The 26,682-nt window shown below is 54.0% G+C and overlaps 1 protein-coding gene across 11 annotated transcripts in view; it reads left to right on the top strand.

Annotated features, from left to right (window-relative positions):
* CELF2 (CUGBP Elav-like family member 2) overlaps window positions 1-26,682 on the top strand; it is an 810,060-nt gene that overhangs the window by 767,333 nt on the left and 16,045 nt on the right. For 9 of the 11 annotated variants that reach the window (XM_044227890.1, XM_044227896.1, XM_044227898.1 and 6 more), the window contains 2 exons: window positions 4,935-5,069; window positions 26,166-26,285. In XM_044227890.1, coding sequence (XP_044083825.1) covers window positions 4,935-5,069; window positions 26,166-26,285 — 255 coding nt within the window. Of the gene's footprint in view, window positions 1-4,934; window positions 5,070-26,165; window positions 26,298-26,682 lie in introns of all 11 variants that reach the window. The other 2 variants (XM_044227891.1, XM_044227894.1) reach the window with 1 other exon arrangement.

Raw genomic sequence — 26,682 nt, 5'->3', positions numbered from 1 at the left:
GGTGTGCCAGCCGCATTTGGAAGGCCCCCACCCCCCAGGGGAGGCTGTCTTCCTGGAGGGACCCACGAGAGGACGAGCCTTGGGCCTCCGTGGGACTGGACAGAAGGCCACGTACCGGGGAGCGGAGCTTCGCTGCCCCGCGGCCAGGCCACAGCGAGCCCCGCAGAGGGGCCTGACCCGCCGCCTTGGGCCCCTGGGTCCCACCTCAGCCCGGGAGCTCGGGGAGAGCCTCTGGCTCCTTGGGCTTCCTTGCGCGGCCTGTGTGCATCGGTTTTTGTCTGGAGCGGGCGCTACGGCCGTTTCTGGCCTCTGGTTCCCTCCTCGGCACAGTCCGTTCGGGTCCCCATTGCCCCCCGGGTCCGGCCGCCCCAGCCGGGCCTCGGGCCTCTGGGTGGGTGGGAGTCCCCAGCTCCCGGGCCTCCCCCACCCCTGGCACAGCCGAGGGACACAGCCCTGCGCTCAGGGCTCACGGGAAAGTGGTCCGGGCCCATGTGGCCGCGGGGAATCGGGAACGGGAGGAGGGGGACGCTGGGGGGTCGGTGACGGGCGGGAGGGAAGTCACAGCCCAAAACGAACGCGGCGGTTCGGCGATGTGGAGAAGGAGGCGCAGGCGGTGCCGGGTCCCCTCCAGGCGCCGCGCCCGCCTGGGACCCTGCGCCCCGGCCTGGCTTCTGGGACCCGAGCGCGGAGCCGAGCGGGGAGCGCTGGGAAGGCCGCCGGTCAGCTCCGGGGTGTCCCGCAGGCCCGGCCGCACCCCTGCAGCGCCCGGCTGTGTGCGCCCGCGCCCCTGCCAGCAGCCGGCCCACGTGGACCCCGCGCCCCGGGCGTCTGCTTGGGAAACCCCGTGTCCCGCCATCCCTCCCTCCTCCGCCCCTTCGCCCCGAACGTTCTGGGAGCAGAGCTGAGAGCCGCGAGTGGAGCACTAGCGCCCTGAGGAGGAGGAGGCGGCGGCGCAGAGGGAACCAGCGGGACCCAAGGCGCACGGGGAGGCCTGAGTGGCAGGGACGGGCCGGCCCCTGTGAGGGGCGCCGCCTCCGCAGGGTGGTCCTCCCCGGGGCTCTGTGTCCTCGGCCGGCCGGTGCCCTGGTCCCACGGGCCGGTTGGGAGCGCCGGCTGGTGCCGGGGGCGAGGGCGCGTGTGAGGCCGGAGGAGCCCGGCCGGCCGGCCCTGTCTTCCCGGCGCCGCCGTCCTCCCTGCGCCGGCAGCGCCTCCAGGACACAGTGGCTCTTGTCGCCGCCGGGAGAGCCCTGCGGCCCAGGCCCTGCCACATAGGACAGGTGGAGGACAGGACGCCTCTGTGTCGTCAAGGAAAGCAGGGATGGGGAGGGATCAGGCCTGGGAACCGCTCCTCCTCCAGAAAGCGGGCGAGGAAGCCGCCACCCCTCCACCTACCGCCTAGAGCCCACGGAGCCCGCACTTCTCGGTGGGGACGGGGCTGTGACCCTCCCAGCGTCAGCACGCGGGACCCCGAGAGGACTAGAATGGGAAGAGTGGCGTGATCCTTTGCGGGGGGCGGGGGGGCTGCCTCTGTCAGCCGCCCAGTGCTGTCCCGGGTTCCTCCCGTCCCGTCAAAGACCAGAGAGAAGGAGCTGCTGCGTCTGGGGCCTCCTTCAGCCGCAGGTGAAGTGGGACTCCGCTCGGGGCCCTGGCTTCTCCTTGCTTTCTGGGGGGCACACCCCGTCTGGTCTTCGCTCCATCCCTAGTCCGGCAGCGGGGGGCTGGCCTCGCGGCCTCGGTACCTGCTGAACGGTCCGACGGATGTGTCGGGGGCCGGGTGGGGAGAGAGTTGGGGAGATAGGTAGAGAGATGACGGAGTGAATGGACAGATGGACGGATGGAAGGTGGGTGGACGGACAGACGCATGAGCAGCAGGGACGCAGGCTCCTCCTGCTCGCTGCATCTCTCCGTGGAATCCTCCTTTTTCCCCAGGCCCCTCAGATGCTGGCCCTCGCGGTGACCTGTCCTTCCCACTGTCCCTCTCTGCGGCTTCCTTGGGCCCATATTTTTGCTTTCCTTGCGGTGTGATTGTTGAACACAGTCGGCCCCCCACCCACTGTGGTGCCCCAGAGCCGAGGTCCCTCTGCCTGGCCTGCTGAGTGGAGGCAGGGAAAGGTGGACTAGGACGGCAGAGTCCCCTGAGTGGTGACACGTGGGAAGAAGGGTCAAGGGGACCCTGAGGGTGACACACCCGGAGTGTGAGCAGAAGAGGACAGTGGAATGGAAAACTGGAGTATTGTCAGCGCGGCCCCAGCCATGCCAGTGGTGAGATAAGGAAGATGCATCATTTTAATAAATATTTGGAGACTGGATTAGTGACCGTTGTGGAAAACAGTCAGTAGGGAAAGGCGTGCTAAATACTGAAGGACGAACAGCGGAGAAAACGGCAGCTTGTGTGGGTCTACGGGTGGTCCTCTTGATTGTGGTTCATGGGAATTTCATGTTGGATGCCCCCGTCCGTTCGTCCTGCACAGATTCACCCATCGCCTGCTATGCCTACAGCTGCGAGTGTGTGTGTGTCTGCACAGGCGGACAGACAAACCTTAACCCTCAGGGAGCTCCGTATCTAGTTACGGGGGTAAAAGGTACACACCCATAAGCTCAAGGTGAGATGTGGCGAATGCCGCAAGTCAGAAACAGCGAGACCAGTGACTTAGAGCACACACGGGAGGGGTGTTGAATGCAGACTCCGTCTTCAGAGGGAGGCTGTGCGGGGTGGCAGGAGCGCTGCCCGGGCTCAGGGGCCCGCAGCCAGCTCTCTGCTGTCAGGCCTCAGCCCGGGACCTGAGTCTCTGAGCCAAAGCATGGGCTAAGTTCCTTGGAGTTCTGGAATCCCCTCTCTGCGCCGCAGCCCGCATCAGGGGCAGGTAAGGGGAGCGGTCTCGGAGGCCAGAGCAGCTCTGTGGGACTGGAACCAGGAGGCAGGCTCTGCTTACCATTAACTCATGCCAGGCGGTCCCGTGGGTTTTCCTCGCCAGCACAGCTGAGTGTCGGGAAGATAGTCTGGTTATGGGGTTTGTGCCATTAAAGCATCAGAAGGACCGTTAGCCACAAGAGGGCCAAGAGGGGGCTGATGGGTTAGAAGGAACGTCCCGCAGTGCCCCCAGCATCACTCAGGGCCCGGGCCCGTCAGCCCACGCAGGTGTGAAGTGCACTTGAGCCCCTGGCGGGCACTGAGCCCCTCACTGCATCCAGGTGGGTCTGTGCCTCCCCCATTTGCCTCAAGAACCCCCAGAAAAATAAGACCACGCTTCCTCAAGTCCCACATCATCACAAGGATGACCCTGTCTGACCCTGGATCAGAGGGAAGGGGCGTGAGCTCTGGTGCCAGTTGCACTGACTGGAGGAGACAGGGTTGCTGGGAGGCCGCCCTGCGCTCGCAGAAGTTCGCAGGATTCCACAAATGCCCGTGTCCGGCGTCTGCGCCTCCCCAGACCCTAAGTGGATTTTGAAATCCGGTGCTTGGCTCTCTCCTAAGCCAAGGCGGCCGGATGTCTCCTGGAAGAAGACAGGGTGATGTTTTGAACAACATGAAGAGCCATTTTGCGGCAAAGACATCAGGAAGTCTTTTCTGAGTAGGACTTGTGATGGGGGCAGCCAGGCTGGGGGCGCAGGATAAGGGAGCCCCGCGGCCGTTCTCTGAGCCATGCTTAGGCAGAGGGCTCCACACCGTGGCTGGGGGCTTGCGCAGAAATGTTGCTAGAACATTCCGTCACCACTCCCTCCACCACCGCCCCCAACATAGAAGGAAGCTGTGATCTGGCCAGTCTCTCTAAACCAGATTAAATTTGCGCAGTCGGCATGTATTAAGCACCTGGATTTGAGACATGAGAAGAAGGTGAAATTAAGCAGATTACTTAAAACTAGCATCTTTCTGTGTAAAATTCCTCTGTGGGGGGAGAAGACCGTTGTTGCCTGCTTCTTGAATGTGCTTTAGTGTGAAGTGAATCATGAACAAAGACTGAATGTTCGGAGACCCTCGGGGTGAGAAACAGAGGTGGGGAGGTGATACGGGCATGACCCCCAAGGCCTCCCCAAGGTCAGGCAGCCTCCCTGTGAGTGACACCCCCAGATCTCAGCTGACCCCACCCTTGTGTTCCTGCAAAGTTTCACTTCTCTCTGCTGCTCTTTGCTTCATTTTCAGTAGCTAGAGATCCGTTCTGGTTCAACACGGTCCTTCTCTGAAACCCAAAAATGCAAATACAAGCACTTTACAAATAAAAATAGGACGGGCATTGCCGTTTTTATTCCTTCATTTTTTTATTCATCGGATGTTTTGCGAGTACCTACCATGGTCACGTTGGAGTTCACATTAACAGTGAGTGTGGAGAGAGGACATCGGTGGCAGTTGTGACAGTGAGAGTCGTAAGGGCAGTGTTGGCTCTGGGCCCATCACGGTGCTGGGCGATCTGCGGTTTTCGTCTCATTTAATCTGCACTTTGTCCTTGGCCGTGAGGAGCAGAGAACGGTCCCAGGCACGGAGCAGGAAGCGCAGAGGGGAACCAGTTCTCCCGAGTCCCCCAGCTGGTAAAGTGGCAGAGCCAGGAAGCCCGTTCAGGTTCCGAGCAGGAGCGTTCGACCTTGATGTCCCCCGTGGGCTAACCGGGCGGCCCGTCCTGCAGCCACCGGGCCCCCGACTCACGGTTTCCTGACGGGGGGTGGCCTGTGCACACACACAGTCTTCCTGTCCTTCCCAGTGACGTCTGCGGCCCTGGGAGGCGGCGGTTGGGGACCGGTCCTGGGCGAGGACAGGCAGCAGGGCACACAGGCGACGGCTCCGCTGGGAAGCGTGATGGTGCCCTGTCACCAAGGCCGCTGGGCAGAGCGTGCCATCCCAGCGCCTGCTGCCCGGGGCCCCTGCTCCTGTCGCTGCCCCCGCATTTGGAGCCGGGCCAAGCGGGCCTCTTGCTAAAGCGGCGTCTCTCTTCCCCCCGCAGGCATGAATGCTCTGCAGTTACAGAACCTGGCAACGCTGGCGGCGGCCGCGGCCGCGGCCCAGACCTCAGCCACCACCACCAATGCAAACCCTCTGTCCACCACGAGCAGCGCCCTGGGAGCCCTCACCAGTCCCGGTAAGGGGGTGCCCTCCCTCTGGGGACACGGGGCGGGGAGTGGGGGGGACTGTGTCCGGAGGGGGCGCCCCGGCCTTCAGGGGTGCGGGGCTGCTGGCTCGTAAAGACTCGGGGTGTGAAGGCCAGTGCGTGCGGTTTTCCAGGGCATAGGAGGGAGTGTTCTGGAAGGGTCTCTCCACCACCTTGCCGGGGGCATCTCCCGCTCACTCCGGCCAGCGCCGCTCCATCGGGCGCCTCGAGGAAGGGCCTCCCTCTCCCCTCTTGTTTGCTCGGCCGTCTTTGTTGTGCTTCTTAGCAATTCCAGAACATTCTGTTGCATCTCAGAATCCCACGTTGTTCCGGCGTTCTGTTTCACAGCGACTGGGTCCTGCCCCCCGCCCCTTTGCTTTTACAACCCACGCTCTGGGGAGGACCGGCCCGGGATGCCCCGTCGCCTTCTGGACGAGGCAATTGAAAGTCTTTCTCCTCAAAGTGTTGTCACCTTATTCAAAAGCAGATGTCACTTTTCTTTTCATCTGAGCCAGATGTAACGTGGTTGCCTGGATACCATGATTTGTGTCTTAAAAACTGTCTTGCTGGCTTTTCTTCGTCTGGAATCTTCTAGGCCTTGACAGATAAGCTCCGGGGCACACCTCGGGTGTGGAAGCCGAGGCCCGGCACTGGCCCCGCGGAGCCTGCGGGCCCTGTGCTGGCTCTGCCACAGCACGGCCGGGAGCTGGAGGAGCCTCCGGGGGCGAGCACGGGGCTGGCCTTCAGGAGAACCAAAATTCGAGCTGCACCCGGATGCAGCGGGGCTGCCCGGGGAGCCCGCGCCCCCCCCCAGGAACCACAGCCCGTGGCCTAGTGATGAAACACTGGGTGTTGCACGCATTTCCCCACTGCAGGGACACATTCGGGGACACGTAGGTGAGGCCCTGGGGACTCGTCCTCACACCCTGTCCTGTGCCAGCCGCAGCACAGAGGAGCGTTGACTTTGTTCTGTAAAATGTCTTCCAAAACGTGCCATCACTCTCCGCGGGCCTCGTCTGGCGCAGCTGATGGTCTTTCCAAAAAATCAACTTTCACCCCGTTTCTTTGTCGTTTTTACCCCCAGCACATCAAGTCACAACTCTACTACGCGGTACATAGACTTGTTACTTAAGTAAATTCTCCAGTGACTGTGTTTAAGAAACAGACCTCTTCAGGGCGCCTGGGTGGCTCAGTAGGTTCAGCATCTGCTTTCAGCTCTGATCATGGTCCTGGGGTCCTGGGATGGAGCCCCGCGCCCTCGGGCTCCCTGCTGAGTGGGGAGCCTGCTTCTCCCTCTCCGTCTGCTGCTCCCCCTGCTTGTGCTTTCTCACTATCTTTCTCTGTCAAATAAAATCTAAAAAAAGGGAAGAAAAGAAATAGACATCTTTGGCGTAAACTCCCATTTATAAAAATAGTAGTGACTTTTCTTAAAAGCAAGCTAAACATTTCGACCTCGCTAATTTGCCTCTTTTATAATTCAGATTGAAAAGCATTTTCTTAAATAAGGATGTTTATCTCGCCTGTGAGGACTGTGGAATGATTACATTGAAAGAGCACTAAGTGTCATATACCAGAAGCTGATATCTTTAACTCTGTTTTACTTGGAGAGAGAAAAAAAAACTAAAAGTCATTTATAATCTGTTTGCTCTTTATTTGCTTATATAAAAATAAAGAGGATTAGGTGTTTAAAAAGAGAAAACCAGGTTAGCTGTATTTGGCAAAGGAAGTGATTATAATTTTTCCACCCCTGGTCTTCATCTTCTCTTCCTTTTATCAAGAGCAGCCAGCAGAAACTGACCACATCATTGGCAATAAGGTGGAGAAAAAAAGAAAACTTGTCCTTGTAGCCCACAGTTTGAACCTCCAGCCCTTAAAAACTTGAACTTGGATATGTTCAGTGCTGTAGTGACATGAAAATTGTTCTGCCATTCCAGAGACAGGCCATTAGCATAAGAGGACATTTTGGCTAATGGTCTGTGGCCTATCGTTTGCTTGTGAGAGTTCATTTGACTTTATTAAAATATGTTCTCCCATTGTGATATTTGGGCTGGAATGTGCCTGGGCTCTGGGGAATCAGAACCAATATTTGAACATTTCGTTCTTTAAAAGAAGACGTGTCCGTTTAAGAAGGCAAGTGCAGACAGGCCATGAGCTGGTCGGTGTAGACAGTGGAGTTGGTAGGTAACCGCTCCGAGGGGCTGTCTGATGCCAGGCCCTGGCCCGGGTACAGGGGGGCGGGGGGACCACAGCAGACGTGCTCCCTGCTCTCGGGTGTGTCCCACTTGGTGAGGGGGTCTCAGACGATAAGCAGTTCAGTGCGCCCCATGTGCGCCAGGCCACGCGGCGCTGTGAGGCCAGCCTGGACAGACCGTGGCGGAGAGTGAAGGAGCTGGAGGAGGCCACCGGGTTAGCCAGGGAAGGGGCATTCAGGCATAGACAGAGCAAGCCGGAAGCTGGGAGGGAACTGGGGCCATCGCTCACCAGCAGGGAAGCTGTGGCACCCGGGGCAGAGAGGAGGGGGGCCGCCACGTCCCTGGACCCAGCGCTTTCCATCCAGTAGAGGGTCACCAGCTCGAAGGCATTGGAACCTTCTTCCAGCGGTGGGGGACTCCGACAGCTGAGGAAGATGGCCTGTGTGTTTCAGGAACTTTAAGCACATGTGACCATTTTCAGGTTTTTCCTGAGCTCCTAATGAAAGGGAAAATGTGTCCTGAGATCTGTTTTCCTTCTCCCCATAGCAGAGCGTCCTTACCTTTGCTCTCAAAGACGCATTCTGTCCTTCCAGAAATTCTGCTGCGGTACCACGGAAAGTGGTTTTTCTCCTCTCTGTTGAGCAATGCTTTGCATAATAGCTGAAAGTATTTCATTAGAATCCTGAAGTGTAGCAGCAGCCACGATTTTAAATCTACATTTCAATTATTTTTCTTAACCGTAACTAAAAAAAATCTGGCATTTAAGTGAAAGTAAATGATTTGTCTAATTTCCATCAGGGACTTTTTCAAAGTCACAGAAAATGTGGTTGGTAGAATTCATGACCGTCCACTTCATCAGAACAATTACCTACAATCTAAAAGGGGTACGAAGTAATTCCCAAGGCCAATGCCATTATTTATTTTTAAATAATAAAAAACAGGACCTGCCGTCCTTACACCCCTAGCAGTCCAGTCCATCAGTGAAGGGCACAGAGGCGCCATCGCATGGCTCCCGCACGGGCCCTGGCTTTACCCTGCTTTCAGAGATGTCCCCTGTACCTCACACAAGTCCATCTTGAAAGGAAAGGGACAAGTCAATCCCCCAAACTATTAATTTTTTTAATAATTGTTAAATTTATCATTTCAATTTTGCATACCCAGGCATAGTTTCCCTACAGCATTATTATAAATGATTTTAAACAGTCTCTGCTTTAAAACATGAAAGATTAAGCTTTAATTTTTGTTAAAAAAAAAAATCCCCTTAGGCAATAAATAGGTTCCTTTGTCTCATGGCCTTGAAATAAAAATTAAAATAGTTTAAATTGCCCATGGTTAGAATAAGTGTTTCATGCAATTATCAGATGGTAGTGAATAAAATTAGAAATTAAATCATGAAAGAATAAAAACCAGGTAAATGCATATTACGCCTTTTATGGGTTTCTCACGGGTCTTTCAAAGCCTAATTTAATCGTGTTTCTTGTCTTTTATTTTGATATGATAATTTCTCCTTTGTTTACTTCATTCTCTTAATTAATTCTTGGGTCATTTCCCCTCCAAATTTTGAACCTGTTTTTGAGGAGTGTGTCTCTGTGTTGGTATAAAGAAGAAATTGTCTGCAAGGTGTGCAGTGAGGGCTTAAAGATGATGCTAGTCTCTCCCTTGCTCGTGGGCTTATTTTTGCCTGGGGCTTTTGACAGCTCGAGAGGGGGCATTATTATTGCCACACAGGCACGAGTCTTTGGCATTTTCTGTCTCAAACATAATATTGCATTCATGTACCCCGTTATTCCACTGACCGTCTTCTGTTTTGTTTTTAACATGTTTTTAAATTCTCCAAATGCTTCCATAAGTGCGCTCAATCAGGCACACAGATCAGGATAGCAGGTAATTTCTTATGAAATTATTAAGCATATAAAGCCTTTTAAATGTAGGGGAGGATGTTTTCCATTCCCACCGTTGGCTTTTCAAATAGTTCCCCCTTTAAATCCGAGGCACTATTTCTTCCTCCAATCTTCAGAAGGTCACCTGCCTCCTAGAAGGCTGTGACCAACACAGTCCTGAGCAAACAGCCCCAAGGAGGGGTTCTTAGAGGGCACGGAGCCTGGAGTTTTTCCCTGGGATCCTCACTGCCCGGGATCCTCAGGTCAGAAGGACCGGTGGGTGGTTATCCTCGGGGTCACCCCAGAGGCGGTGTGACCAGAGGCACTTGTGTATCTGTAGGAGTGCCCTGCGGGTGTCCGTGTCTCCTGAAGAGGTGTGATGGGGCCCAACCCGCCCCCCCGGCCGTCACACGCCGGGGCCGGGAGCATCCAGTGGACTGTGATGGGGCCAGGGGACGGGCAGACACGCAGTGGGCGCTGGGCAAGGCCATCTCCACCGAGGCCGCTCCAGTGACCCCCAACCCCGGGAAGCCTGAGCGTCAATCCCCCCGCACCGTCCCCACGACCTGGCCCACCGCACCTTTCCCGGCCTCTGCAGACCGGCTTCCAGGCTGGTGGTGCGTCTCATCTGCCTCGCAGCCAGGCGGTTCTGGTTTCTTTTCTGGAACATCCTTTTTCCCCCTCCCGGTCGACCCGCCCGGGGATGAAGCTCCGGTCATCCCTTTGTGTCGTCACAGCAGCTGCCACATCCGCTCTGGCCCTCGTCCGTCTTGCCCATGTTGGCAAAACAAGACAGATCCGTCGCTTCCCATGTGCTCCGGCGCAGCGTGGAGGGAAGCAGCCCGCTTGGCACGGCGCTTGGGGTGCTCCCTGGCCTTCCACGATGCCACCGCTCTCCTCCAGCTAAACCAGGCCGTTCGCCCTCCCCAAACACAGGGTGGGCCTTGATGCCTTATTCCTGGGGGCTTCTCGGCTGGACTTCTGTTTCCTCCTATGAGAATCCCGGACATTGCTGATTTGTGGTGGCCTCAGTGCTTGGAAAGTTTAAGGTACAGCTGTCAATATGGTGTTCTTAAGGCACATCCTAAAAAGTATCGTTTATACTAAATTAAGCTGCAAGAAAGGAATGTTTTCTAGTAATTGATTAAAAATTGCTTTATTAATACTCAAATATTTTTAAGAGTCATTGCAAATGCCCCCTCCACCATGAAGCCCTCCAGGAGGAAGTAAGTGCTTCCACGTTTCATTTCTTGGATAAATATTTAGCTGGTTCTAACCCTGAGCTCCCTTAGATTTTCCTTATGGGTGGAGAAGGAAGGGGAGGCTTCAGTGTCAGGCAAGGAAGAGGCTTCTAGAAAAGCCATCTATCCTTCTGGACCACCCCAGTATTCTTTTCTTACTGGTACTGAACACTCCGTGTACTGTTTCTGCAGGTTGGCTGTTTGGGCACATGCGTAGTCTCTCACTGTCCAGGCAGGAAGTTCTTACAAAGTAGGAACGGGTTATTTACTTGTAACTCCCCCCCGCTCTGGGAACCCTCGGATGGTTTTCCATCCCGTCGTGAGGCAGGTGTTGTAAAGCATATGTTTGGCCTAGTACAGCGCGCCCATCTCTAAGCGGGAAGCTGGCTCTGCCACGGTGACGGGTGACAGGGTTCCCACACCCACCTTCCACCCAGGACCAGGTGCTTCCAGAATCCCACAACAGCCACACCTTCCCGACAAACACTCCGGCCTGACCGGTTCCTGAAGACCCAACCCGACCAATCTCCATTAGTACAAAATCACGTAAGATATTTTCTTATTCTCATCATTTTACAAACATCGGCTTTTGAAATATTCTGATGTCGCGGTAGAAGCGGGAGAGGCTCCCATCAAAGAAAGGCATTTCATTTTGTCGCGAACCATCTGCTCGAGTGCGGGCTTTTAAGAGCGTGTCCTCAGCGCCCTGAAGCACATGCGCCTCACCGGGCCACCGTCGCCCTCCAGGCTACCCGCGCTGCTCAGCGACAAGAGCCCCGCCAGCTGTCCAGGACGCTCCTGCTTACACGGCCCCCGGCCTTGACCTGCATCTCGGACCCTCCCATTTTCCTCCAGACTCTCATCTGTTTTCACTGCTTGTTACCAAAGAAAAGTCTCAAAACAGTCGGTTTTCCCCATCATCAGCTACACTTTTTAAGTGTTTTAGTCAGAAAGGTGGTTAAAATTGGCTATTTATTTGTGGGGTTGAATCTAACGGCTTTCCACCCTATTGCTACCGAAAGAGAACGGACAGTCCCATTCTTTGCTCACATCCTGCAACCCTCAACGTTTTTTTTTTTCTAGAAGGTTTCTGTGTGTTAACTTGTTCCTGACATTACGGGACTCTCTTTTCATTGACGCTAATGGAGTCGAACGTGATGTAAAAGCTCTGTAATGACATGTCACCATAGTAACGGTAATTTTCTGGATATATTTTTTCATCCATTCTACACATATTTGCTGAACGTCTCCTGGGCACCTGGGACTGTTCTAGGCATTTGAGACCCATCACCGTGGACGAGGGGGAGTAGCCCCTGACCTGGGGCAGACTGTCGTCTCCGGACAGTCCCAAACTGTTTTAAGGCTTCATAAAGCTGTGCCTGAGGGGGTACAGACCCCCACCTCTCTGCAGAGCTCAGACTTTCGCAAGCCAAGTCCGCCTGTTCCCTGAGCCCTGCTTGTCCCGTCTTCCCCGGGGCGGGGCGGGGGGGGGTGGACAGGTCCTGCGTGCGTGCCTAGGGCTGTCTCCGTCTCCCCCTACCACTCCGTGCTTTGCTCCTGCCTCGTTTTGGGTACACTTGTTAATATATTCAGATACTGGCTCTCATTCTTTGTATGTTCGCTTGGATTGGCTCTGGAGTCTGTGCTGAGCCCAGGATTAGTGATTCATCGTAGATCGTGTTCTGCACAGTCTCCTATGTTGTGCGGTAGACCCATGTCCAATCCAGTGGTGATGTGTATACAGGCTCAGAGGTATATTTTCTGTACGATGCTGTGAGATCCTTTTCCCACTAAACTACCTATGTTGTGTCTGATATAGGCATATTATTACTGCTAGCACTGGCAAAAAGCATGTATTAATGGCTTAATTGTATTTTATATCAGTGGGAAAAGTAACCAACTTTTGCAAACAAAAGTTGCCAGTCACAGCTTCCCAGGCGATTATGATCTAAGGTCCGTGTTTTAAGACTTGAAAGCAACAAACTAAGAACATTTAGGTCACAGATGGTTTGATCCCATGAGCCGCTATAAACTAGATGCAGTGGTCACATGCAAAAAAAAAAAAAAAATGCACTACGCAGACCAGTCTAGCTGAAAAGCAGGAAGTCAGATAAGGTGCAAGGGATCAGTAACAGGAGAGATTCTGTCTTGAGGAGGTGGGGAAATTTTAATAGAACAGCTGCCATTTGAGCCCAGATTTTAAGCCTAAGTAGACTAGGCGTGAAATGAACTAGTTGTGAAATGGACTAGTTGTGGAATGGAATTGTTGACTTTTACTGAAACATTGAGGGTAATACATATGTAGAATGCATACCGTCGCTTTTTTAAAAAGACAACATTAAAGTATCTTATGGGAAAGATTATTTCATTATTTTGAGATGATATAAAATTCCCCTGTTGACAATAGGAAACTAGGTTAAAACTAGAAGAAGATCCAGGGATATTTTTCTCTGAACTTTTCCCCTTTGGAAAAAAATGAGTCTTCCCACCCTTCTGAAAATGCTAGAATGCAAATGCAGGGAGTAGACCCGTGCCTGCCTTCTTTCTGCTCTGGGGCTCGGCTGAACCAGTGGGCAGTGAACTTCCCACAGTACCGCACACTGGACTTGAAATTGTAGAAGCAACACGCCATACTTACCAGAGATACGATGGCACAGTTGGCTTCGAGAACATGGTTCAAGGGAACCATGATGGGGCAGGACATCCTCGGAGTGGCCGCCACCCAGTCAAGCGCGGACATTCACGGGGCAGCAGCCCACGGCCCACGCCTTCCCACTCGAGGACTCTGCTGGCTGAGCACGTGGCCCCTGCAACCTCGGCCTCTTCTCCAAAGGAAGATCTGCCCCTTAGGAATGAGTGTTTTGTCCCTCTGGGCAAACTGCCCCCTGCTCCCGGGCCTCCCAGAACTGGACTCCGGGAGGTTGTCAGTGACCTGCCGACACGCACCTGCCTGCCCCAGGGGCTCGTCTCCCGCACCTTCTCTCCCACGCGCAGAGTGGCTCCCATCGGCACATTGTCCCGTTACGAGGAGTCTTGAGGGTCATCGTGCCTGATCCTGAGACACCCACGAGAGGCCGCAGGGTTAAACGATTTGCCGAAGGGACAAGGGCCATGAGCAGCAGAGGTGATGACAGTCCGTCCGGCCACGCTGCCAGACATGCAAAATCAGGAACTCTCGGGGACGTGAAGCTGCAGTTCTGGACTTTTCCACTCGCATGTTCGCACCCTTGTGAGAAAATCAACAATTCCTTCTATTCATGTTCACGACCATCTGTAAAAGCAAGCCTCTGGGGCCATCTGAGGGGATGTGTGTGCTTGTGTTTCGGTAAATCATTCAGCAGAATATCGCTGGAAGGGAAAACCGGTCCAGTTTTCTCTTGGCTCCGGTCTTGTTAGATCCGTATCTGCTGAGTTTATAGGAACAGACTTTTTCAAACTGGAGGCCCCAAATGACACGTTCCGAAGTGTCTGTCTTCATGGGACTGGGGAGGTCCCCAGGTTTGCTGACAGCTGACGAAGTCAGTGTCTCTCTTCGGAGTATCAGCTCGTCAGAGCTCCAACAAGCACTTGGAAAGAGAAGTTCAAGGAAGACGTGGCCTCCTTCCATTTCTGGACCACGTTGTCACCCTCTGCTGCGTCTCCTGCCCTTGAATAAGGCCCTAGAGGTCCGTCAGGGTCCAGACAAGGGGCGTGCTTCAGCCAGTTCCCTAGACGCTGAGAGTTCCTCTTGCACATGTTCTAGAGAACCAGGGGGACCGGCCTGGCCCCGTGTCGCATCATCCGCTGTCCTTGGAAGGCGAACCGGGGGGGGGGGGGGGGGCAGATGTTTATGGGACCGAGGATATGCCGGCTGCAGACCGCTGAGTGCTGACATCAGAACCCTTTGCGTCCCACCTTCTGATACAAACAGCCTCCTCGTCCCCTCCCCTCCCTTTCCCCCCACCCCCCAAAACCTTATAGGGGAGAAGTGCAAATAAGAGGTGTGGTTCCTGCGCAGTCATTGGCCCCCTGGTTGAAGGGACACCTGGGCATTTTGTTCATGCCCTGGGGCTGGGATTAGCTAATAACCATAGTGCTCCTGTCCTGGCCTAATTATCCTGCCTCCTTGCAGGCTCCCCACACTGGCGACAGCATCTAAGCCTGTTCAGGACAGAAGGGCGACGGAGGGCTCCGATGTCCTCAGTACGTTTGGTCGGGGCAGGCAGTTTGCCGTTTGGACGTATTTTATTTTCTAAACCACAAAGCCTCTGTGCTTCCGCCGTCCGATTGTTGGTGGAAAATTTTAACGAATGAGCTGAAGGCAGATTCTCGCCGTCCACTCCTAATGCCGTTTCGTCCACTCTTAACGCTGTTTCGTCCACTCTTAATGCTGTTTCGTCCACTCTTAATGCTGTTTTGGAGCTCAGAGCAAAATCTTTGCTCTCCGGGGCAACGGGGAGGCTGGTTAACATGGGGAAACTGACGCCCCGGGTTCCTAGGAGGCGCTCCTTTGCAGGGTCGATGGGAGCTAGACACAGTCTACAGACAAGAAGGGGCCACGTTCGGGTAGGAGGTAGGTGGTAAACGGGGACATGGTAAGTGGGAGACTCCTAAGCCCCTCGTGATCGTCTTTCTACTTTCCCTCTGGGTCTGGAATCTGTAAAAGGACAGAGGAACAGCCACATTCCCTGCGCGCAGCCACTACCCCGGGGCTCCGGATCCTCATCTCACCTTCTACACAGAACAGGAGGAGCCAGGGTTTACCGTGTGTCCGTGATCTGGCTCAAGGGGAGGGGCAGGTTCTCCAGGCTGGTCTTGGCACTGGGCCCCGTGCCCACCCCCCGGCACCGAGGAGGCCCACGGGAGTGCCGGTGTGGCACATGAGAGCGGGCGTCTGGTTCCTTCTATGACAGAGCTACGTCGGAGGATGGAAGGGTAGTTCTGCCCGTCTCGGTGACAAGGCAGCAACTGGCTTTGTCCATTCTGGTTTTCAAAACAGCCACACTCCTTGCGGCCTGTGAGCAACAAGGGACAGTTAGAGGAGAGTCTTGGCTCAGCCAGCAGCTCAGCTGTGGCCGTGCGGCCCTCCGTGAGACAGAGCGGGAGGCGGACCGGGATCCCCTTGGCCGCTCTCATCGGGGTCTCCCGCTGGCCTCATCCTCAGAGAAACTGGACACGGCCTTCCGTGTACCTGCCGCAGCATTCCGTATTATTTTCTTTTATTCGCTCAGCAAATCTCTGGGGCCCATTATGTGTCCGTTACTCTTGCGGGCGCTGGGAAATGGGACCGGCACAACTTCTCATGAACAAGCTTATCTGCTGCTAGGATTTTTTTTTTTTTCTTACAGAAGATAGAACCGTAACTCAGTCGTCTTACGAAATTTTTTACTCCTGGTTTCCTGCCTCCTGGCATCTGTTCCCTTCTTCTCACAAGCCAAACCTTACCTCCCCCAGACCCTTTCACCTTCTCAGGCCCCAGACGTCTTGCACCCAGCCTGACGGAAGCAGGTGCCACCGCGCTGGGACGCCTCCGAGGCTGGGGGCTCTGCCGCTTCCCAGAGCAGGAGCTCCCCCCCCCCGGAGGGCGTGTTAAATCCGGTCCTGCACCCGGAGATTCTGGCTCAGGGCATCTGAAGGGGCCCCCAGGTGACTGTGGTGCAGGAGGTCCTAGACTGTAGTTTTTTAAGTGAGTTTTCTCCGTTAAACGTGCACACGGTTACCAGCCCTCAGAGGGCAGTGCGGCCCCCGCCGCCCGCAGACAGGAAGATGCGCCGAGCTTCTCTGGGCCCTGGGCCCCAGCTCAGAGGGTTTCCACCCGCAAAGTCTGGTCTCTCTCTCGTCGTTTTCTCTGTGATGGAGTCACAGAGATCCGCCCAGGATCTGCACAAACCCTGGAAACAGGACCACCTGGCAGCCTCTGCTTTCCTAACTCCACAGACAGGGGCGGGGGGGTGGGCACACGTCTGTGGCCACTTGCCCCTGCAGAGTGGCCTCCTTTGCGCTGCACCCGCCTCCTTGAGGCCTGCGAGCTGGGAGCCTCGTTTTGGTGTCCTGAGCTACAGAGAACACCTTTCCGACGTCCACACCCCACCCCGGCTCTCCGCTTCGTCCCCTCTCCGGGCTCAGTTCTGCCTTCGCATCAGCGGGGTCTCCGCTTGCCTGGCCGGCCGCCCTCCTCGCTCTCAGAATGGCGCACACGGCTGGAGATGCCCGATGATGAGGCCAACCACCCAGGTGGCGGGGTCTCGGGGCACCGCACACTTGCTTTCCTCTCGACAGGGAGGGACTGGCTCAGCATGAACCTGAGGACAGGGCCTCCGGGACACATCATCTGCCGCGTGGATCGGTCACGTCCCGTGCGTTGGACGCCAGCGCCACCACCTCATCTGACTTCCTGAGGATCCTCTGTCACTTCTTGGCGTGGGGGGAGGGGGGCTCACCTTATCCCCACGTTGAGGATCATCCTGAACCTCAGCTAAGCGGGGGGACTGCCCAAGGTCTTACAGGTTAGGGAGGGGCCCGAGCCCCAAAACCAACCAAATGAAGCTCACTGCTTCTCTAAGTCAGTCTCAGCAGCCCCCGACAGACGCAAGATGCAACACAGGAGTTTCCATCTCCATCGCGGACGGTGAACGTTCTGGGCCGGGCAGCTGGGTGAAATCGCGACCCCGGCCTGCAGCCGCGTGTGAGCTTCCGCCAGTGACTGCCTCGCCGGAGAGCCGGGAACGGTTCCGGGAGCCACCGCAGGCGTGTGCGGGGACAAAGGGAAGCCTCTGTCGTGCGAGCCGTCACCGTGGTTCGCTCTATTGCTGCTGGAGCTGACGTAGAGCATGTGTTCGTTTTCTGTCGCTGCTGTGACAGATTGCCGCAGACTGAGTGGCCCGAAACGACGCAGGCGTCTTATCTCACGCCTCCATAGGTCAGAAGGTCAGCGCGCTCACTGGGCGGGCACCAGGGTATCAGCAGCGTACGGTCCTTTCTGGAAGGTCTAGGGAAGAATCCGTTTCTCTGCTTTTCCAACTTCTGGAGGCCACAGACTTTTCCTCAACAAACAGCCCCTTCCTTCCTCCATCTCCACAGAGTCCTTCTCATGCTGCCGTCTCTCGCACTTTCGAATCCCTCTTCCGCTGGCAGGAACGCAGGCAGGTAATCCAGGACCATCTCCGCACCTCCAGGTCTGCCAAAGAGCAGCCTGGAATCCCTCTTGGTCATGTCCCCTGACATAGTCACAGGTGCCTAGAATTAGGACACAGACCTCTTTGGGGGGAACCACAGAGCACAGGGTGGTAATTCTGGTCTCTCTCCAGACATAGCTCTGGGACCCAAATAAACTGAACTGGCCTCCCAGTGATGTAGAAATTAGAACAAACAGGAAGAGGAGAGAGAACAGGAAGGCCTTCGTCAGGCACCTGCTGATGCCCTGTGTGCTCATTCAGTGGTCCCGTGGAGGTCAGGTCCTTTCCAACGTCTCCAGCTGTGTTAGGCACCCTGTCCCCCGTTGGGGAGGTCAAGGCTGGTGGGGACTGGAAGGGTCGAGTCCCCTTTATCCATACAGCAGAGAGAGGGGGATTTCTTCCTCGAAAGAGAAGTGGGGTGCAGGGTGGGGGCTTCGTGTCTCTGCCTTCCACGTCTGGGGTCTCTGTTGTGTGTCTGCTGGATACTTGGTTTTAAAGCACATCATTGAGATCGGTTGTGAGGAATTTGAGTTTTTTTGCTCGAAGTGGGTACTCTGCTGGAGTTCAGCAGGTCCTCAGCGGCGGCCAGAGAGGCAGCGGAGATATCTTTTCCAGCTGAGACCTGCTCAGGGTGAATTTTCAGATTCTGCCCAAAGCCGAGGGCACATGGCGTCATCTCATGGAGGCAAGTTGCGGAGTTCCTGTGTCTTACTGTCCTGCTTGATCCCTCCCCCAGCCTCCAGCGGCCAGGCCTGGAGGAAGGCGGGCCCTGCCTTCCTCCAGGCCTGGCCGCAGCCCCGGGGAGCCTCCCGGCCTCCCTGTATCCGTGGTCCCAGGCTTGAGTAATAGGAACCAGATCTGGAGCCCGCCACTGTGCCTGCTGTCGGTGCTGTCGGTGACCAGGCGGCCTCCTGGATTCTCAGCCCCCCCCACCCCCGCACGTGTCTGTGTGTCCGTCTGTCCACAAAGCCCGCTCTCCAGATTGCCATTAGTCGTGGTATTTGGGAATTCGCCACACCAAGCGGAGTATGGCCTCCCCCACCTCCTCCTCCAGCCCGTCCTAGAGAGGTGGGGGCGGGGCAGGTCACCCAGGAGACACGGGGTGAGCCCATTCTGCGGCGGGCTCCTTGCCCCCCCCCAACCCCTGCCACCACGGGAAGCTCCAGCGAGAAGCGGTGCCGGCACGGCTGCCCACTGCTGCTCGGTGCCCGCTGCTGCTCGGTGCCCGCTGCTGCTCCGCGCCCGCTGCTGCTCCGTGCCCGCTGCTCCTCCGCGCCCGCTGCTGCTCCGTGCCCGCTGCTGCTCCGTGCCCGCTGCTGCTCCGTGCCCGCTGCTGCCCGTTGGTGCCGTGGGCGGGCGCAAGCAGACGGGCCCGCGGCAGCCAAGGCACACGCGTCCTCCGCCCCCCGTCGGGAGGAAGGACAGGGTCACCCTGTGGCCGTCCAGGCGTCGGGAACCGAAGCCGAGTGGACAGGGAAGAAGCTCGCCTCCCTTCTCGTCGTGGCAGAGGTTCCCGCCGCAGGTGCGTCCCCCACGCTGCTCCGCACCCGGCAGGCGACGATGGTCCGGTCCCGGCATGGTTCCAGGCACCGCGCCCAGCCGGTTCTGTTCACCCCGTGACCCGGTCCTCCCGGCCTTCTGGGTCGGGCGTGGCATTTGGGTTTGTCTTTTCTGCTTACGAATGACACAGACGCCGGGGCAGGTGAGGAAGCCGACTGCACCGCGCGCGCGGGCTCAGCTCCAGGCCGGCTGCCTCGGGTTTTCTGTCCGTACCGGTGCCGCTCCGGGACGCCCGCGCTGAGCGACCCGCGTGCCCCCTGCTGCCGGCCCGGCGGGGATGCAGGGGGGCCGCCCCGGGGCCGCGGAGCGACTCGAGACTGAAGAGGCCTGTGCCACGGACAGCTCCGAAGGCCTTGCCCCGCGTCTCGTCCCCCCGGCGGTGACGAAGACCGCCCGCCACGCGGGGTCGAACGCGCGGGCGTCCCTCGCGGCGCTCTCCCGGCGGCCGACCGTGAGCTCGGGCACCGCGGGTCATCCGTGGTGGGCGCCGCCGCTGAGCCTGGTCCGCTCTGGCGGGAGCGGCCGGTGCGTCCCGCGGGACAGCGAGAACCTTCCGATGCAGGCATAGCGCCGACCCGCCGCAGCCTCCCCCCGGCCGCTGCGCACCCGCGTCCCGCGCCGCAGGAGCGTCCCCGCGCGCCGCCGTCTCTCCCATCGCAATGCGGAGCCCCAGGGCGTGGGAAAAACACAAACAAAACAGCAGCGCTGACGGGCTTCTGGCCGCGGGCACACGCTGGCGCCGCGGGTCTCTTACGAGCTGTGTCACGGGGACGAAGACCGGTTTTCGCGGAGGCGTCCGGTCCCGCGCGAGCAGCTGACCCGGCCCCGGCCCCGCTCGGGCTGCGGGAAGCCTCCGTCTCGCGCCAGCTCGGCCGGTCCGGCCCGGGTGCCGTGCGCGCCGCCTGCATCCTCGCGTCCCTACTTCCAGCCGGTTTGCGTCTCTGACTCCGAAGTGTGTCTGCGGTACCCGGTACCGGCAGATCCCGGTTTTGTGGGTTTGTCTTTAGTTCTTTAACGCAGTCTGACAGCCGCGGCGTCCGCTCGGTCCGGTCGTCCACACCGAGTGCCCTTCGCAGGCCGCCCGTGGGCGTGACATCGTACCCCCTGTTTCCAGCAGGTCTCTAGTTGCTTGGTTTTTGTTGCTCCTTTATGGCTTGATTTTGCATCACATGAATATTTTCTAGTATAACCTTTGAACTTCTTCAGTGACTTGCTCCATATTTTTAAAGTGTGTTTTCCTGGTGGCTGCTCCCCGCCTTTCCGCGTGTCCTGCCGTCTTACCCGAATCTGGCTCAGGTAACAGCAGCTGGACGCCGGTGGGACACACAGCGGCCCTCCCACCTGCAGCTCCGCCCCCTCCCCTTGGTGCGATTACATACCTGTTGTATCTGTGTGTGTCACAAACCTAGTATGTAGTTATAATCATTACTTTCTCTATTTACATAGAAAAGGAGAGCAGGCATGTATGTATCTGTAGGGTCTGTCTGCAACCTTCTTACTTACCATCTCTGGTTCTCTCCGCCTCTGGGTCTCTGGCTACTATCTGGTGTAGTTTCCCGGGTGCAGCCCAACTTTGTCTCCCCCACCCACTTTCTTTGTGTTTTTACTGTCAGATGTATTTCTAGATGGTAGAGGCCCAAAAGCACAATTATATACACGCTGCTTTCAGCAGTTGATTTTTCAGTCAATTAAGAGAAGAAAAGAAAAATGCAATTTTACTGTCTTTTATAAGTATCTACATAATTACTTGGTGTCCTGTGTGTGTGTGTGTGTGTTGTGTATTTATATTATTTTGGGGGGTATTGATTTCAGCCTGAATAACTTTAGTATTTCTTGTAACACAGGGACTGCTGACAACAAATTCCTTCAGTTTTTGTTCATCAAGGAATGTCTCTCCTTCAGTCTGAAGCGTAGCCACCCAAACCTCATTTAGTGAGGTCTATTGGTTAAAAAAAAAAGTCTGAGCTTTCACGTGACAATCACTTCTTTATTTTGTCCTAATTTGTGAAGTATATTTTTTTTTAATTTTTTTTTCCAATTTATTTATTTTCAGAAAAACAGTATTCATAATTTTTTCACCACACCCAGTGCTCCATGCAAGCTGTGCCCTCTATAATACCCACCACCTGGTACCCCAACCTCCCACCCCCCCGCCACTTCAAACCCCTCAGATTGTTTTTCAGAGTCCATAGTCTCTCATGGTTCATCTCCCCTTCCAATTTACCCAAAAGCACATACCCTCTCCAATGTCCATAAGCCTACCCCCCTTCTCCCAACCCCTCTCCCCCCCGCAACCCACAGTTTGTTTCGTGAGATTAAGAGTCACTTATGGTTTGTCTCCCTCCCTGAAGTATATTTTTTTTTAAAGATTTTATTTATTTATTTGACAGAGAGAGATCACAAATAGGCAGAGAGGCAGGCAGAGAGAGAGAGAGGAGGAAGCAGGCTCCCTGCAGAGCAGAGAGCCCGATGCGGGACTCGATCCCAGGACCCTGAGATCATGACCTGAGCCGAAGGCAGTGGCTTAACCCACTGAGCCACCCAGGCACCCGTGAAGTATATTTTTGTTGGACATTCTAAGTGGACAGTTAGCTGCTCTCCGCACCTCTAGCCTGTCTTACATCATTACTGTTGAGATGCCAGGTAGCAAGGTGTCTGTCACCTCAGTGTCATTGAGGGCATATTTTCTGGCTGGTTGTTTTTAAGATCTTCTCCTTTTGGTGTTCTGCATTTTTGTTTGCTTTGGTTTTTTTGTTGTGGTACATCTAATTCTGTGTTTTTATTTTTCCTGAATAGAATTCATTGGAATCCCTGTATGTATGGATTTTGGAGAAGGGCAGGGGATCTTACCAGTTTTGGAAATTTCTCAGTCATTAACTCTTCCCATACTGCCTTCTTCCCATTCTTCTCTTTTCCTCCTGAGCTTCACCTAGCCATGTTAGATATCTTGTGCAGTATTTTAACATCTCATGTTGGCTCAATTTCTGAGTTACATATAACTCCTCAAAACTGTCTTCAAGCTCCCTAAATTCTCTCTTCTACTGTATCTAATATACTATTAAACCTACGTATCCAGTGAATTTTGTATTTTATTATACTTTTCATTTCTAGGGCTTTTTTAAGATTTCATTTTAGAGACAGAACATGAGCAGGGGGAGGGGTGGATGGAGAGGAAGATGGAGAGAATCTCAAGCAGACTCTGCACTAAGCACTAATAAGCCTGACACAGGGCTTGATCTCACGACCCTGAGATCATGACCTGAGCTGAAACCAAGAATCAGACACTTAACCAACTGAGCCACCCACGTGCCCCTCTGGGATTTCATTTAGTTATCAGTATACTTGGTCATTTTTTATAATAACCTGTTTTTTTCACTTTTCAGAACCTTTTAAGTTTCTGCAGACATTTTAAATGCACTTCCTTCCTACTGTGTGCTAACAAATACAGTATCTGAAATCTTGGTAGATCTCAATAAGGTACCTAACTCTGTGTCTACTCCTGCTTATTCTTGGTACTTGGTTTAGTTATATATTTTGGTTTTTAGTTTTTTGTTTTTTGCTTTTTTACTCTCAGCTTAACTATCTTGGACTTTATTTCTGGGAGTTCATTGGGGGTGAAAATAGGTCCTTTCAAGGATGAGTTATATTTGATTCTGAAGATGCTAGAGGCATAAGGCTGGGATCACACCAAGTTCTAGACACCGAGCTTTGGACCACGCAGGTGAAATCGAGTTGGGCTGCAAACCCGTGTGAGGGCTTGATTAGTACTAAACATTATCAGAGAAATTGCCCTCGTCCTACTTAGCACTGAGTTTTGAAACAAGCAGTTTGCCCTATAGTCTGCAAAGGGGGAGTATTCCTTGTTCATCCTAGATTGCTTGTCTTACCTTTTGGGGTTCCAGACTTACGTGGGGCTGGTGTCAGGCTACATGCGACAGCCTTCACCAGACTGTTGGGCCAGGGACTGAGGAGTAAAAACTATCCATAATGCATGTTCTGATTCTGAACTGATAATAAAAGCCTAAAGATTTTTCACACAGTTTTAGGTGACACTGGGGAACTACTTCTAGAACAGAAATATGAGGATATGAGGATATCTGTGAACTGCTTCCCCAGTGAAACCACCATAACTGGTGAAAATTATAAAAGTCGACCACCATCTCTAGACGTCCTAAAAACATAGACAGATGGAGAGGCATTCTGACAAATGTTCTGGCAAAGGAAGAAAAGACAATGATTACCTTTGATTTTTATAAGTTACATTTGACTGTTAAAATGGTTAAAGTAGCATATAAAAGAATAGAAATAGTATATATTACCTTAAGAGTAGTAGAGGAGAAAATGGAATGTGAAAAGAGTAATAATAATAGTCCTAAGGGAAGGCAAGAAGAGGGAAAATGATAGGACATATTGCACACTTAAAATGTGTGTGCTGAAATACTGAAAGGCTATTAAATTGTTAGGCTGTAGTTTTTGAAACCTGTGTATATATTCATTATAAGAGATACAGCTGAAATACAGACAGAAAAAAGCAAAACCATAACAAAAGAGACATTCAAATAACCAAATCCAGTGCTTTTCTTTTTTTAACATCATACAAAAGACTTGAAGGTAAAAGTAGAAATAAGAAGATCACCACACAAAGTTTATTGTACCAGAAAATAGAATAATTTACAAATGTCTATGCAAGTAGAAACATAGCTAGCTTCAAGGTGTATTCCAAAACATTTCCACATTTACCTGGAGAAACTGATTTTACCATAGTGGAAGATTTTCACAGGCTTCTCTCAGCAACGGACAACTCAGGCGAACCAAAAAAAAAAAAAAGACTTAAAGGTAAATGTTCCTGATTTTAAAATTGTATTAAGAGCATATTATGAGCAATTTTATGCCACTATAAATCTGATAACTTAAATATACAATTTCCTAGAAAGCTATGACTTAATAAAACTGGCTAAAGCAGTTGAACAATGCTATTTATTAAAGAAATGTAATCTGTATTTTAGAACCATCCCATGAAGAAATATCAAGTCCACATCATTTTTACTGGCGTATTTTCGCAGACATTTAAGTAATATCAAACTTGCACAGTTTATTCCAGAAAATGCAGAGATAAAGGCAGAGTCATTTTATGAGGTTAGCAAAAGCTTATTAGCACAACTAAAGATAGCACAAGAGAAAATAAATGCCCAGCTTATTCATGTTCACAGGTGAAAAAATCCTAAACAAGATATGATCACATAGTAAAGCCAAGGAGCCACTGTCCTTTTTGTGGGGTATAATAATGGTTTGGAAACTTTAAAGACAACATCCATCCACAATTCTTAGAGTTACATACTTAAGTATATAGAGGTGAGACAACATAAGGTGAGAAATTATGCCTTAAAATAAACGAAGTTGCTTCTCAGATATCGTACAGACCCAAGTTTACAGGAGTCTGTCATGTTATTGTCTCTTGTGTTTTTGAAATGTTTTCTAATACAAAAGAATGAAAACATTGGATTATATCATTTTCTTTTTAATAAAAAGAAAGAAAACACATTATGAGGTGTCAGAAGCTAATGCCACGTGTGGACGGAAATGTGACAAGGCAGGGAATTCATTTTTTCGGCATTTGATCTGGCCTCATCCAGAAGGGATCCCAAGCAGGGTGCATTTCAAGCAATGCTCTGTATGTGGCTTCTGAAGGCAGAACAAGGATGAGCTCCAGCTGAGCCGGAACATTCCAGAAGGATGGATAGAGTTCGGGGCCATCCTAGATTTCACAGCCAGAAACGGACCAGGTGCTGCTTTTAGCACTGGCTGAAGTTCAGTTTAGCTTTTACCCTCCGCGGCCAGGATGAAGGGAAGTGATGTCCGTGGAAGAAGTCGGCAGGGTGTAAAGCAAACAACTGTACACAGACGTAAGATACTCGAAGTACTATTTACAGAAGCCACTGTAAGTGCAGTAGGGTTAGGGAGTGCGGCTGCTCCAGAGAACAGTCTGGCAATTCCTCAAAATGTCAAGCGTAACTTTACCCTAGGACCCCGCAACCCCCCTCCTGGGTGTGTGTGGAGATCAAGACCCAGACAGACACACACTCAGGAGAAATGAAGACGTTCGGCTACAGGACAGCTCGTTCGCGGGTGTTCCCAGCATCATCCTTCACACTGACCCGACAGTCGACGCGTCCAAATGTCGCGCCGATGAGCGGCTCAAGCGAGGACAGCGCTTCTGGACCGCGGAGTATCACGCAGCAGGCAGGGGCTGAAGTCCCGCGACTCGGGCCGTGCGGACGGACCTTGGAACGTTCTGCTCTGAAGGAAGCAGTCAGAAAAGATCCCGATTTGTGGGATTCCAGTTATGTGAAGTTATCCGGGCGAAGCAAACCCAGACACAGGGAGGGACGAGTCGGGGCAGTGTCGGCAGCGGGCAACGGGAATGCGTGCTCAGGGGGCTGCGTTTCTTTGGGGGTAAGAATATTCCGCGAGGTGGTGGCGCTGGCCAGCCCTGCGGACAGATGAACACCCGTGAACTGTGCACTGGAACAGGAGAAATAAGTCTGCTAACCTAACAGGTGGGGGGAGGTGGGTAGTTTGGGGCAGAGTGGTTGCGTCTCCTGCCCCTCCTCACCCTGTCACCACCACCAGCTGGGCCCTAAAGTCTTCTGTCAAACTCAGGAAGATGTAGGATTTTTTTTTTTTTTCCCAAAATTTTACTGAGGAAGGAAAAAGCTGAGTGTGAAGCAGAAACAGTGAAAGCCCAGAAGTGTCACTTACCAACCCCCGTGCCCCCGCCCCATGTGCTGGTCCCTGGTGAACCTGGGGGAGTCCCCAGCCTGGAGGCATTGGCTCCTCCTGCAGCGAATGGGGCTTGCGGGGGGGGGGGGGGCTCCCCAGAAGACAGCCGCCCCCTCGCAGACTCCGCCAGCCCACACGCGTGGAGCACACCCACCGACGGGCCAGAGCGGTGACGGCCTCCTCCGTCCGCCGCGGTGAGGACCAGTACCTTCCCGGCCGGCTGGCCTTCACTCACCTGGCGCTTTCTCTCCCCGCCTCCCTGTCTTGTGTTGTGTTTCAGTGGCGGCTTCAACCCCCAACTCCACTGCTGGTGCAGCCATGAATTCTCTGACCTCTCTCGGGACTCTGCAAGGACTGGCGGGAGCCACTGTCGGACTGAATAATATTAATGCACTAGCAGGTACCATAAACAGTGAGTATTTGCTGCTCTGGTGGACAGCCTTCCCCCAAATTCTCCCCAGCCAACGGTCAGCCAGTAATGACCTGCAAAGGAGAGGGAACAGGAGAACTAAAACTCGGGGTGGAGCAGCGCAGCCGTTCCCGGCAGACGCTGACGGTGCTCACTTGGCCTCCCCAAGCAGCCCCCTCCCCGCCTGGTCTCCCAATGTGGATCCGTCCACAGGCGCCTGGGGATGACAGAGAGGTGCAGGCTTCACAGCAGGGTGGTCTGGGTTTTGCTGTGGTCTCTTCTTCTGAGAGGCAGCGTGTTTTATTAGAGCAATGAACTAGAAGTCGGGACGCATGGGTCCAGTTCCCCAAACTGCAAAAATCCTGAGCAAACACCGGCCCACCCACCC

The sequence above is a fragment of the Neovison vison genome, chromosome 12 (assembly GCF_020171115.1).
Source record: "Neovison vison isolate M4711 chromosome 12, ASM_NN_V1, whole genome shotgun sequence".
NCBI classification, from domain to species: Eukaryota; Metazoa; Chordata; class Mammalia; order Carnivora; family Mustelidae; genus Neogale; species Neogale vison.
The sequence above is the reverse complement of the archived record's forward strand: the minus strand, read 5'-3'. Positions and strand labels throughout refer to the sequence as shown.